Source organism: Harpia harpyja, chromosome 5, assembly GCF_026419915.1.
Source record: "Harpia harpyja isolate bHarHar1 chromosome 5, bHarHar1 primary haplotype, whole genome shotgun sequence".
Taxonomy (NCBI): Eukaryota; Metazoa; Chordata; class Aves; order Accipitriformes; family Accipitridae; genus Harpia; species Harpia harpyja.
Genome location: NC_068944.1, coordinates 59,917,128 through 59,930,727, shown reverse-complemented (window position 1 = coordinate 59,930,727; position 13,600 = coordinate 59,917,128). Strand labels below are relative to the sequence as shown.

Sequence of the window (13,600 nt, the reverse complement as noted above, 5' to 3'; positions counted from 1 at the left end):
GGGATGATGATGCTTCTTTCCATTATAAGATGCATGGGATTTTGATTTTTTTTTTTTCTAGGCAAAGTAGTCATTGCTAGTTAAAATGGAATGCTTTTATTGTAGAAGACGCTGCCTCTCAGGGAAACCTTAAAATTAAGTTAAGGATGGGGAAGCCCAAATTCGTTGTATCTAGTGTTTGTGGGATTTTTGTTTTGTTTGGGTTGTGGGTTTGTTTTGTTTTGTTGTTTTTGTTTGTCTTTTTAATTCTTTCATTCTCCCCTCCTGAATGTGTTATAAATTAGTGGAATAGTTCAAGGGGCATAGTGATGCAACTGAATCTACAAAGTGACCCTGAATACTTCCAATAATTAAAAATGAAACTTGCATATTTTCCATTGCATGTTTCATAATAGCTCTTGTGACTTTTTTTGTAGTACACAGTAATCTCTAATATGAATTCAAGTAGGCAAGCAGGCTATCTGTTTGTCATCTGGTCTTTTTTGCTGTTGCTTATTAAAATGGTACTTACCCAAATCCAATTTCTCTTGCTTACCTTTGAACATGTTTTAAATGCACATCTGATGTTAATAACATCTGGAAAATATGAAGGATTTGAAATCCCCTAAAATACAGGATTCTCAACAAATGAGGCCGCGGCATACTTTGCATGCACAAATGTGCTCTTTCTATATTGCATACACATGCACAAGTGCAAAGAACTCTTTAAAAGATGGTGCTTTGTATGTATATTTTTGACTGCCTTATTTCATAGAGCAGAATGAGTTTCTTTTACTAGAAGTATATACGTATATAGATGATTCCCCCCACCCCTCCACCCCCAAGCTATCCATTGCTAGAATGAAAATAGAGGGACAGGAGATGCTTAGAAAATATTATAATTTGTGGCTGAAATTTCAGGGCCTGTAATGAGATGCTGGTTTAATCTGATATTTTTCACTGCTATTTCTTAATATCATGTCCACCCTTACTATAGTAAGAGAGTGCATTTTGTGTGGCACAGAATAAATACTTGTTTCCTCTCACCCCCCAGGTTTTCAGTACAAAAATATGCTTCTGTTTGTGCTTCCTTTTACATACTTGTAAATATCTTCAAAACTGTTCCTGTAATGTTTTTTTTTCAAATTGTTTTTCTGTTTTTAAAATTCTATTTCTACTTAAATATATTTTCATTTTAGTGACACTAATGCTGATTTCTAGTAACAAGGGAAGAATTTCCTTATTGTTAAGCAGAGTTTTCTGATTTGTGGAGCTTCTAAAATAATTGTAGATCAACTGACTGGAAATGAGCTTAGTGAAATAAAACAAAATAGTTATTTGGCTCTATGACCATTAGTTATGGTCTCACCACAGTCTATTTGTTGTAGGATTAAGAAGATAGACTGGGTTTAAAAAGGGAAATGTTGATCTGTAAAGGCCAGTCAGGCACCTTTTTTTCCAGAGATGACTGTTTATTTGTTCAAATGTATGTAGGTACCCTAGTCTGCAAAATATCTTTGAAACCTGTTGTATCTAATTTTGTTTCATTTATGTTTTTTATATATATATATATATATATTTTTATATCTATATATAAAACTGTCTGTGAGATGAGGGGAAAGGACCATAACTTTGAGAGGTGTTGCTTTAAGATACAGAACAGGAACAACAGGAATTGGTTTTGTTTGTTATCACTGGAAGACCTTTTTGGAGACCTCAGATCAGATCTTGAAGTCTGTGAATCAGTATAAGGGGCAAGGTGGTAAATATTTTTTCTTTTTTTTAAGTTATATCATTAGAATCCGCTGTTTGTTTTAGAATCATAGAACAGCCCAGTTTGGAAGGCACCTCAAAAGTTCATATGGTCTAACCTTTCATGGGAAAAGGAGCCTAGATGAGATTATCTAGCACCTTGTCCGGTTGCGTCTTGAAAATCTCCAGTGATGGGGGCTCTGCCATGTCCCTGGGGAGGTTGTTCCAGTCATTGATTGTTCTCACTGTAAAAAAATTCTCTTATGTTGAGATGAAACCTCTTCTCCTGGTGCAAATTTTACCCATTGCCCCTTGTCTCTATGTGACTTCTTGTGAAGACAGAGCCTCCATCCTCTTTGCAGCTGCCCTTTAAGTACTGGAATACTGTGATGAGGTCCCCCCGGAGCCTTCTCCAGGGAGACAAGACCTAACTCCTTCAGTCTTCCCCCATAGGCCATGTTCTCCAGCCCTGTAATCGTCTTCACGGCCTTCCTTTGGACCCTTTCCAGTCTGCCCATGTCTTTTTTTTCAGTTCTGGGGACCAGAACTGGACACAGTACTCCAGGTGTGGCTTGACAAGTGCTGAGTAGAGTGGGAGTCTCTATCTCTGCTAGTAATGTTCCTGCAGATGCAGCCCAGGATCTGATTTGCCTTTGTTGCTGCAGCATCGCACAGCTGACTCATGTTCAGCTTGCTGTCCACCAGGACCCTCAGGTCCCTTTCAGCAAGGCTGCTCTGCAGCCACACAGATCCTAGCCTGTACTGGGCTCCTTGGGTATTCCTTCCCAAGTGCAGGACCTTGCATTTGTCTGTTTATCTTCACAATGTTCTTGCTGCCCCACTCTTCCAGGCTATCTGGGTCTCTGTGCAAGATGGCTCTCCCTTATGACATGTCTACTTTATCACCTAGTTTAGTGTCATCAGTAAATGTGGTGAGGGTGCTTTCAATCTCATCATCCAGGTAATTTATGACGATGTTGAACAACGTGGGGCCTGGTATCAATCCCAGGGGGACTCCACTTGTGACAGACTGTCAGCCTGTTTTATTTAGCAGCTACTTAGTTCAGTTGAAAAACTTGAAGTAATTAAGTTCTATTTCAGTTATTTGAAAGACTATAGAGATGTGACTGTGATGTTGCTGAATCTCCAGTCTGCATCTTATATTTTTCTGTAAGAATATTTTGTTTGTGCTTTTAATACTGCAGCCTGACCTACTTAGCAAGTAGCTGATCAAGCTGTATTGCTGATAAAGCATGGGTTTTTTTATTGCTGGTAAAGACTTTTTTTTAAACTGTGATGCCAAGTTCTTTTCAAACCATAAAGATCTGGTCAGGTTTTTTTTTTTCTAACAAGCCTCTTGGATATTCAGAGATTACTTCAACTCACAAAAAGGGAGGTGAATCATAGTCCTAAGCAGGCAGCAGCGTTGCTGGCATTTTGCAAGCCAAATAATAAGCAGAGAGATACAAAGCCTTATTCAGCAAAGAAAGGGCTGTATGTGAGAGTGAATGCACAAGATAAAGAATAATCCCTAAAAGATACCCTGGAAGACATGCCTTTGTACGTAATGACAACAGTTGGAAGTCCAAATTACAGCATGAAAGCGGTTTCTTCTGTTAGAATTAGCAGGAGATGAAGAAGGCAACACAGAACTAAAGCAGGACTTCTGAGAACAATTACTAGAAATATAGATGAAATTGGTAATCTAGTATTCATTTTGCACTATTATCCAATACAGCAGGAAATACTGGATTTTATTTTTTTTTAAATTTAGTGATATGTATTGTTTTTTAAAATCCTGTATGTCTTCATTGTTCACTGGAGAATTATATCATCTGTGTACTTTGTTCACTACAGTGTCTCTGTTTATTCATGCTCAAAAACTATCCATGCTTGTAGTTTGGCTTAAAAAACAAGATTGCAGTGTGCCACTGATACAGTATGCTAAATAAGTTTTTCCTGATGTGTAGTATAATCATAATGTGATGGAAAAGTTATTTCCAAATATGATATGAATTGGTACAGCTTTTCTTTGCTAGCTAATCACAGTTGTTACTTCTCTAACTTACTGAATAAAATAACCACTGTAGGAAAGCTGAGAAATGATAGATCAGATTGAATATGCCAGTTGTGTAAGAGAATAGGCTAAAATTATTTTTAATTTGGAAGTGAGTTTTTATCAACTAGTTTGAGTACAATTCTGTGGCTTTCATTTCTTTTAAAGCCTCCACATTTTTACTGGCACTAGAATTATTTGAGGTAAGTGATTAATTATTTGGGAATGCTAGAGGAAAAGAAGTGAAAAGCCTTTTTTTAATGCAAAATGTGATTAGTGCTGTAAAATGGAAGGAAAAAAAATGAGTGCTGAAATATCAATTATAGAACACTTATGTTTTCAGTAAATAGAAACCAATTCAATGATGAAATTCCACCACCTTTTCCACATATGTGGGAATGATGCTTGCTACCCACTTTTTTCCAAATATGATCAACTGTACAAAGAAACTGGTGAATTGCTACTGAGATTTGTTATTCTTGTCTGTAATACTTTATGAAGTATTTATCAATTTCAGTAAGTCTTAGTGTGTGACTGTTTGCTTATAGGATACTGCTCTACAAAAGCCAAGAGAAGTTTTCAGGCTACCTACAGACTTGACAGCTTATGATAATCGCCTTTGTGCCTCAATACACTTCTCATCTTCCACATGGGTTACCCTTTCTGATGGTACAGGAAGACTGTATTTAATTAAATCAGGCAAGCGTGGAAACAGTGCATCTGAAAAATGGGAGGTAAGTCTTGCAATAATTTAAGAATTGTACATCTACCAAATAATTCTTATTTTTGCATTTCTTACGAGAATTGCATGTATGTAATGTTGTGAAGAATTAAGCTTTAAATCATAACTCTGTATCACTGATACAGGATTGTGTTCAAGTATAAAAATCATTGAGTTTAATACTAATGACTAAATGAATGATTTCTTTATGCACAAAATATCTAAAATTCCAGTGTTTGAAAGGGAACAGCCTTTTGACTGAAGAAGAATCTGAAGTGTTTCTAAATAGGTGGCTAAGTGCTTGTCTAGCTGAACTTTTTCAAAAGAACATTTCCCCTTTCCCTTCCCTATTCATATGTGTCTGTCTAGGATTCCCCCCCCCCCCCCCCAACTTTTATTGTTTGCTATTTCAACTGGCCTGTGGAATAATAGATATATATATTTTTTACAAAGTCTGAAATTATAGTCAACCAAGCTAAAGCTACTTTCATTTTTAAGTTGAGATTACTGGTTTGTGTAATGTTTATCTGTGTGGATGTAATTGTGCTTGAAGTATTCACCATTTAATTTGCCTCATCCTAATAATACATCCGCAGAGTCTAGAATAAAACTTAAATAAAACTGCTGATTAAAAAATTTTTATAAGTAACTGTCATGGTTTAACCCCAGCCAGCAACTAAACACCATGCAGCCGCTCACTCACTCCCCCCCACCCAGTGGGATGGGGGAGAAAATCGGGAAAAGAAGCAAAACCCGTGGGTTGAGATAAGAACGGTTTAATAGAACAGAAAAGAAGAAACTAATAATGATAATGTTAACACTAATAAAATGACAACAGCAATAATGAAAGGATTGGAATGTACAAATGATACGCAGTGCAATTGCTCACCACCCGCCGACCGACACCCAGCCAGTCCCCCGAGCGGCGAATCCCTGCCCCCCACTTCCCTGTTTCTGTACTGGATGGGACGTCACATGGTATGGAATACACCATTGGCCAGTTTGGGTCAGGTGCCCTGGCTGTGTCCTGTGCCAACTTCTTGTGCCCCTCCAGCTTTCTCACTGGCTGGGCATGAGAAGCTGAAAAATCCTTGACATTAGTCTAAACACTACTGAGCAACAACTGAAAACATCAGTGTTATCAACATTCTTCACATACTGAACTCAAAACATAGCACTGTACCAGCTACTAGGAAGACAGTTAACTCTATCCCAGCTGAAACCAGGACAGTATCCACCCCTTATTCTATACCATTGACGTCATGCACAGTTCCCATACCTTTAGTTACATCCTGATCAATCATCACCTTTCCATCCCTTTAAGACATATGAGCAATGATATATATATATGTATACACACACAGAGATATCATTCCTTTAGTTCATGGGTCATGTTCATAAAATGTTCATTGAGTTCATTTAGTTTCCGACTCTGGGCTCCATCTGTCATACCAGTCTTTCTGGGCAGGAGGGATGGTGCAAAGTCCTCTCAGTCGGTAGAGCAGAATTGGGCTTCAGTGCAGTGTGACAAGCAGGTGACATTTGGCGCAGCAGGAGGATGGTGTGCACCGTTGGATTGTTGCATGCTGGAGTCAGTTCTGGTTCCATCACTACTGCGCTTTGCTCAGTTTTATCACAGTTCTTTTCTTGCTTGATCTAAGTGATTCTTACTATAGTACTATGGATATAGCACATAATTATAGTAAGGATAATATACAGTAGCAGGGTTATATAGCAACTAATATACAGTTTAATTCTGGCTGTTCTCACCTAAAATTAAATCCCCTTGAGGCACACATCGGACTTCCCCATCTTTTCGCATCACCCACCAAGTGCACCCAGGCCCTTGAGCAAAAGCAATCCCACGAATGGGTTTACCTTTGCCTGAGGCAGGAGTAACCCAGACTGTCTTCCCTAACATATTTTTTATGTGCACTACAGGGACTTTATCCCCTTCTACAGTATGTAAAAATTCCGACTGGGCAGGGCCACCCCGATTGGCAGATCCTCTGGTGTTGACTAACCAGGTGGCTTTTGCTAAATGTGTATCCCAATGTTTGAAAGTTCCACCCCCCATTGCTCTCAATGTAGTCTTTAACAGTCCATTGTATCGCTCAATTTTCCCAGAGGCTGGTGCATGATAGGGGATATGATACACCCACTCAATGCCATGCTCTTTGGCCCAGGTGTCTATGAGGTTGTTTCGGAAATGAGTCCCGTTGTCTGACTCAATTCGTTCTGGGGTGCCATGTCGCCACAAGACTTGCTTTTCTAGGCCCAGGATAGTGTTCCGGGCGGTGGTATGGGGCACAGAATATGTTTCCAGCCATCCAGTGGTTGCTTCCACCATCGTGAGCACATAGCGCTTGCCTTGGTGAGTTTGTGGGAGTGTGATATAGTCAATCTGCCAGGCTTCTCCATATTTATATTTCAGCCATCGCCCTCCATACCACAGGGGCTTTAACCGCTTGGCTTGCTTAATTGCAGCACATGTTTCACATTCATGGATAACCTGTGCAATAGTGTCCATGGTCAAGTCCACCCCTCGGTCACGAGCCCATCTATATGTTGCATCTCTTCCCTGATGGCCTGAAGTATCATGGGCCCACCGAGCCATAAATAGCTCACCCTTATGTTGCCAGTCCAGGTCCACCTGAGCCACTTCAATCTTGGCAGCCTGATCCACCTGTTGGTTGTTTTGATGTTCTTCAGTGGCCCGACTCTTGGGTATGTGAGCATCTACATGACGTACTTTTACAACCAGATTCTCTAGCCGGGATGCAATATCTTGCCACAGTGCGGCAGCCCAGATGGGTTTACCTCTGCGCTGCCAGTTGCTCTGCTTCCATTGCTGTAGCCACCCCCACAGGGCATTTGCCACCATCCATGAGTCAGTATAGAGATAGAGCACTGGCCACTTTTCTCTTTCAGCAATATCTAATGCTAGCTGGATGGCTTTCACCTCTGCAAACTGACTCGATTCACCTTCTCCTTCAGCAGTTTCTGCAACTTGTCGTGTAGGAGTCCATACGGCAGCTTTCCACCTCCGATGCTTTCCCACGATGCGACAGGATCCGTCAGTGAACAGGGCATATTGCCTCTCATTTTCTGGCAGTTTATTATACAGCGGGGCCTCTTCAGCCCGTGCCACCTCCTCCTCTTGCGACATTCCAAAATCTTTGCCTTCTGGCCAGTCCGTGATCACTTCCAAAATTCCTGGGCGACTGGGGTTTCCTATGCGAGCCCGTTGTGTGATCAGTGCAATCCACTTACTCCACGTGGCATCAGTCGCGTGATGTGTAGAGGAGACCCTCCCTTTGAACATCCAGCCCAGCACTGGCAGTCGGGGTGCTAAGAGGAGCTGTGCTTCAGTACCAACCACTTCTGAGGCGGCTCGAACTCCTTCATATGTTGCCAATATCTCTTTTTCAGTTGGAGTATAGCGAGCCTCGGATCCTCTGTATCCCCGACTCCGAAACCCCAGGGGTCGGCCTCGGGTCTCCCCAGGTGCTTTCTGCCAGAGGCTCCAGGTAGGGCCATTCTCCCCAGCTGCAGTATAGAGCACATTTTTAACATCTTGTCCTGTCCGGACTGGTCCAAGGGCTACTGCGTGAACAATCTCCTGCTTAATTTGTTCAAAGGCTTGTTGTTGCTCAGGGCCCCATTTAAAATCATTCTTCTTTCGGGTCACTTGATAGAGAGAGCTTACAATCAGACTGTAATGTGGAATATGCATTCTCCAAAACCCCACGACACCTAAGAAGGCCTGTGTTTCCTTTTTATTAGTTGGTGGAGACATAGCTGCTATTTTGTTAATCACGTCCATTGGGATCTGACGACGCCCATCTTGCCATTTTATTCCTAAAAACTGGATCTCCCGTGCAGATCCCTTGACCTTACTTTCTTTTATGGCAAAACCGCCTTTCAGAAGGATTTGGATTATTTTCTTCCCTTTCTCAAAGACTTCTTCTGCCGTGTTGCCCCATACGATGATGTCATCAATGTATTGCAGGTGTTCCGGAGCTTCACCTTTTTCCAGTGCAGTCTGGATTAGTCCATGGCAAATGGTGGGGCTGTGTTTCCACCCCTGGGGCAATCGATTCCAAGTGTACTGGACACCCCTCCAAGTAAAGGCAAATTGTGGACGACACTCTGCTGCCAGAGGGATTGAGAGAAACGCATTAGCAATGTCAATTGTAGCATACCACTTGGCTGCCTTTGACTCTAGTTCGTATTGAAGTTCTAGCATATCTGGAACGGCAGCACTCAGCGGTGGCGTAACTTCATTCAGGCTGCGATAGTCAACTGTTAGTCTCCACTCCCCATTAGACTTTCGCACGGGCCATATGGGACTATTAAAAGGTGAGCGAGTTTTGCTGATCACTCCTTGGCTCTCCAGTTGGCGAATCAACTTGTGGATGGGAATCAGAGAGTCTCGGTTGGTGCGATATTGCCGCCGGTGCACCGTCGTGGTAGCAATTGGTACTTGTTGTTCTTCAACCCTCAGCAACCCCACAATCGAAGGGTCTTGAGAGAGACCAGGCAGGGTAGACAGCTGTTCCGTGCCCTCCGTCTCCAAGGCAGCTATACCAAAAGCCCATCGATACCCCTTTGGGTCCTTAAAATACCCTCTCCTGAGATAGTCTATGCCAAGGATGCACGGAGCCTCTGGACCAGTCACAATGGGGTGTTTCTGCCATTCATTCCCAGTTAGGCTTACTTCAGCTTCCAATACAGTTAACTCTTGGGATCCCCCTGTCACACCAGAAATACAAATGGGTTCTGCCCCTTTATAACTTGATGGCATTAGAGTGCACTGTGCGCCGGTGTCTACTAGAGCCTTATACTCCTGTGGGTCTAACGTGCCAGGCCATCGAATCCACACAGTCCAATAGACCCGGTTATCCCTTTCCTCCACCTGGCTGGAGGCAGGGCCCCTCTAATTCTGGTCAGAGTATCCAGTATTCACTTCTCGTAAAATTGGCTCAGAAGTCCCTTCAAGAGGATCAGAAATAAGATCAGCCCTTCTACTCTGTTTGGAAACCGGAGCGGCATTTTTCCTGGTAGAATCCCCTTTTGTGGTGTTTTTTCCTCGCAGCTCACGTACCCGTGCATTTAGGACCGAGGTAGGTTTTCCATCCCATTTCCTCATGTCCTCTCCATGATCACATAAGTAAAACCACAGGGCACCTCGCGGTGCGTACCTTCTATATTCTCTCTCTTGGGCAGAGGAGCGCTCACTCCTAATAGCTGAGACATTGGTCCTTACAGGTGGGCAACAGGACATCTCCTCTTTGAATTGCTGGAAATCCTCGGACAGCTTCTCCACAGCCGAAATGCAGGCTTGTAGGGAGGAGGAGAGATTTTCTTCGTATTGACGGAGTTGGCGAGCCACTTCATCCACTGTCGGTGCCTCTTCGTCTTTCCAGGTCATTATTGCCAGTGAGTTGGCATAGGACGATGGTGCGCTCCGTACAAACTTCCGCCACATGGGTCGTGTGCATTGGACTTCGTCTGGATCTTTGGGTAATTGTGGGTTGTCCGGATCATGATGAATTGTCTCTAGCACAGCTAATTCCCTCAGATATTGGATACCTTTTTCCATGGTTGTCCACTTGCTTGATTGACATATAACATCTTCCTTAAAGGGGTACCTTTCCTTCACACTTGACAGGAGTCGCCTCCATAGGCTGATGGCTTGTGTCCCTCTTCCAATTGCCTTGTCAATGCCACCTTCCCTGGCAAGCGATCCCAGCTGCTTGGCTTCCCTACCTTCTAATTCCAAGCTATTAGCCCCATTGTCCCAGCATCGGAGGAGCCAGGTGATAATATGCTCACCTATACGGCGGCCAAAATCTTTTTGCATATCCCGCAGCTCACTCAAGGATAGGGACCGGGTTATTACCTCTGGTTCTGCCTCTTCCTCCTGTTCCCGTGATGACCCTGGTTCGCCTTCATCCTTCGCTAAGCGAACTGATTTTTTTGTATATTTCTTTTTCTGTACGGGGGCAACTGATACTGGTGCAGGTTGGTCCGCTGGTTCAGTTGCAGTACCGCTCGCCGGGTCTTGGATAACCGCAGTGCCTGTTGCCAAGGTTTGGGTAGCTGCTGTGCTCGTTGCTGGGGCTGGAGGGACCTCAGTGCCCGTTGCCGAGGTTTGGGTAGCTGCCATGCTCATTGCCGAGGCTGGAGGGGCTGCAGTGCCTGTCGCTGAGGTTTGGATAGCCACAGTGCTCATCGTTTTGTTGTTAGGTCCAGAGACCTTCTCTTCCCCTTGAGGGTACTGAGTGGTGTCGAACAGGGCTCGATAGGCATGGGCCAGGCCCCAGCACGTTGCAGTAATTTGTATCTCTCTGGAGCTGCCGGGGTGACAGCATACCTTTTCCAAATATTTTACTAGTTCTTCTGGATTCTGCACTTGTTCAGGGGTGAATTTCCAAAACACTGGAGGTGCCCACTTTTCTAGGTACTTGCCCATACTACCCCACACACCCTGCCACTCATAATTATCCACCCTTGGGTCAGATCTCTGGGTGATTTTCTTAAATAGTTGTTTAACCTTAAACGAGAGCTGAACCACATTCAGAAGCATGCTAATTCCTAGCAGTAGGGCTAGGACCGTGCTGGTCCCAACATCCCAAGAGTATTCAAATTTTTCAAAATTCTCAAACACCATTGTAACTGGACTGAAGGAGAAAGGAGAGGGGAAGAAAGGTATCCCACCCATAGACTGGTTTTCCAAGGAGGAAAGGTAAATGGTATAATTATTAATAGTTTCCCACAGATGGCTTCCACAGTATAAAGGTGACAATGCTGGGTGCAAGTACCGGATTAATCCCACAGCCGACGACTTTATCATACCATAAACCAGTGTTATACAATACATCAAAGCGAAAACCTTAATCCACCTCCCACGGATGATAAGCAGCAGAAGAGGGACTACATACAGCAAGCGAGGTGATACATAACAGAACTTTAAAAACCAGAGCAACAACTCTAAGAACACATAAATCAACATAAAGACCAGCAACTATTAGACCGATATAATGAATGCTTATAACAAATTTGTTTTAACAAGCTCTGGTCAGGTTTGTCGTTATCTCAACCCTTCGAGCCCCACGTTGGGCGCCAAAAAGGACTGTCGTGGTTTAACCCCAGCCAGCAACTAAACACCACTCAGCCGCTCACTCACTCCCCCCCACCCAGTGGGATGGGGGAGAAAATCGGGAAAAGAAGCAAAACCCGTGGGTTGAGATAAGAACGGTTTAATAGAACAGAAAAGAAGAAACTAATAATGATAATGATAACACTAATAAAATGACAACAGCAATAATGAAAGGATTGGAATGTACAAATGATGTGCAGTGCAATTGCTCACCACCCGCCGACCGACACACAGCCAGTCCCCCGAGCGGCGAATCCCTGCCCCCCACTTCCCCGTTTCTGTACTGGATGGGACGTCACATGGTATGGAATACACCATTGGCCAGTTTGGGTCAGGTGCCCTGGCTGTGTCCTGTGCCAACTTCTTGTGCCCCTCCAGCTTTCTCACTGGCTGGGCATGAGAAGCTGAAAAATCCTTGACATTAGTCTAAACACTACTGAGCAACAACTGAAAACATCAGTGTTATCAACATTCTTCGCTCTGAACTCAAAACATAGCACTGTACCAGCTACTAGGAAGACAGTTAACTCTATCCCAGCTGAAACCAGGACAGTAACCCCGAGGATTAACTGCAGAGCAGGTATAATGTAAGCAATATTATTTCCATCTCTCTAGTAGGGAAAATCTTCATACTGTGCACTTAGCTGTGGAAAATTATTGGTGCTTCATATTTTTACTTAAAATTGTTGGTTGTAACTGAAGTATGTTTTTATGTTTCTCATGATTAAATTCTTTACATAATTAATTCTTTTAAAGAGTCTCGATAAGGAGCGTTTTTGTATCCACATCGAAGTGATCTTACTACACTAATAATGGTATTTGTTATCCTGCTTGAACACAACAAATGTAACTAAGTTACATTTCTACCTGAGCTATGATGAGTCTCATGGTCTGTGGTTAGTTCCTCTTTACTCATGAAAGACGAGTCTGGTATAAAGCGCACACATTTTGCATCTATTTTCTTTATTAGAGGGCAGTTTCCTAAGCAATTAAGGAGGGTTTAGTATTGGCAGGAACTCAGGTATATGTTCTGAAGTGGAAGATTTCAGCATGATGGATTAGCTCCTTCCCCTACACCTTTTGAGAGTTCAGTAACTAGGACATTGGCCATCCTGTTCTTTAGATGGTTGGTAATAAATACCAACTGGTTTTTATTCTGTTCTGTGTGAGAATGCTGATACGTAAATAAGTTACATTGGAGTTGTCAGTGTAGCAAAACCATGAGATTTATATGTTGAGGTTCTGTCCATTTAAATTCACTTTTTGAGTATTTAGAGCACCCAGTGGTTTACAGTGGTGTTAACATCCCAACCCCATAAATCCTCAAACCTGACCAGGTTTCAGTAACAGCTAGATTGAGCCTATACTCATTCAGCCACTGCAGCTTGAATTCCTTGTCATTTATTCTTTTGTTTTCATGTGTTAATGTTCTAGCAAATAAAGAATGTTTCATTTCTTCTTCTTCTCTGCTGTTTGGATTCTTTTTTTTTTAATCTTTTTGGGGGGTTTGCTGAATGAGTACTTTTTTGAAAAAAGATGAAATACATAGTCTCTAGAATGAAAACTTCCAGCTATAGGTACCAAATGCTAAATGTCTTGAGCTACAAGATGTGCAGTCCTTCTGTATGAAATTATTCCACGTTTACAGTGGTGCTTATTAGCCTTTCAATGACAGTAATATTTATGTACTCTGCCTACCTAGTCCCATCCAAATATTGGATAGACTTTTCCAAACTGTATGCATAAAAATACAAAAACTTCTAATCATAGCTCCTCCTAAACATGAATATTATACTCCTTCATTTAATTATAGGCTTTTGTTTCTTACTTCCCTTCATAAAACTTTATAGAGAAGGAATATTGAATCTCTTTGTAAAGATAGTAGCAAATAAAGAGAAACCCCAGCTCTCCCCTCAGTACTGGTTGA

The 13,600-nt window shown here is 42.5% G+C and overlaps 1 protein-coding gene across 4 annotated transcripts in view; it reads left to right on the top strand.

The window, feature by feature from the left end:
• Positions 1-13,600, top strand: part of NUDCD1 (NudC domain containing 1) — a 61,828-nt gene that overhangs the window by 14,493 nt on the left and 33,735 nt on the right. For all 4 annotated transcript variants that reach the window (XM_052786860.1, XM_052786863.1, XM_052786861.1 and 1 more), the window contains exon 3: positions 4,336-4,521. In XM_052786860.1, the coding sequence (XP_052642820.1) occupies positions 4,336-4,521 (186 nt within the window). The remainder of the gene's footprint in view (positions 1-4,335; positions 4,522-13,600) is intronic.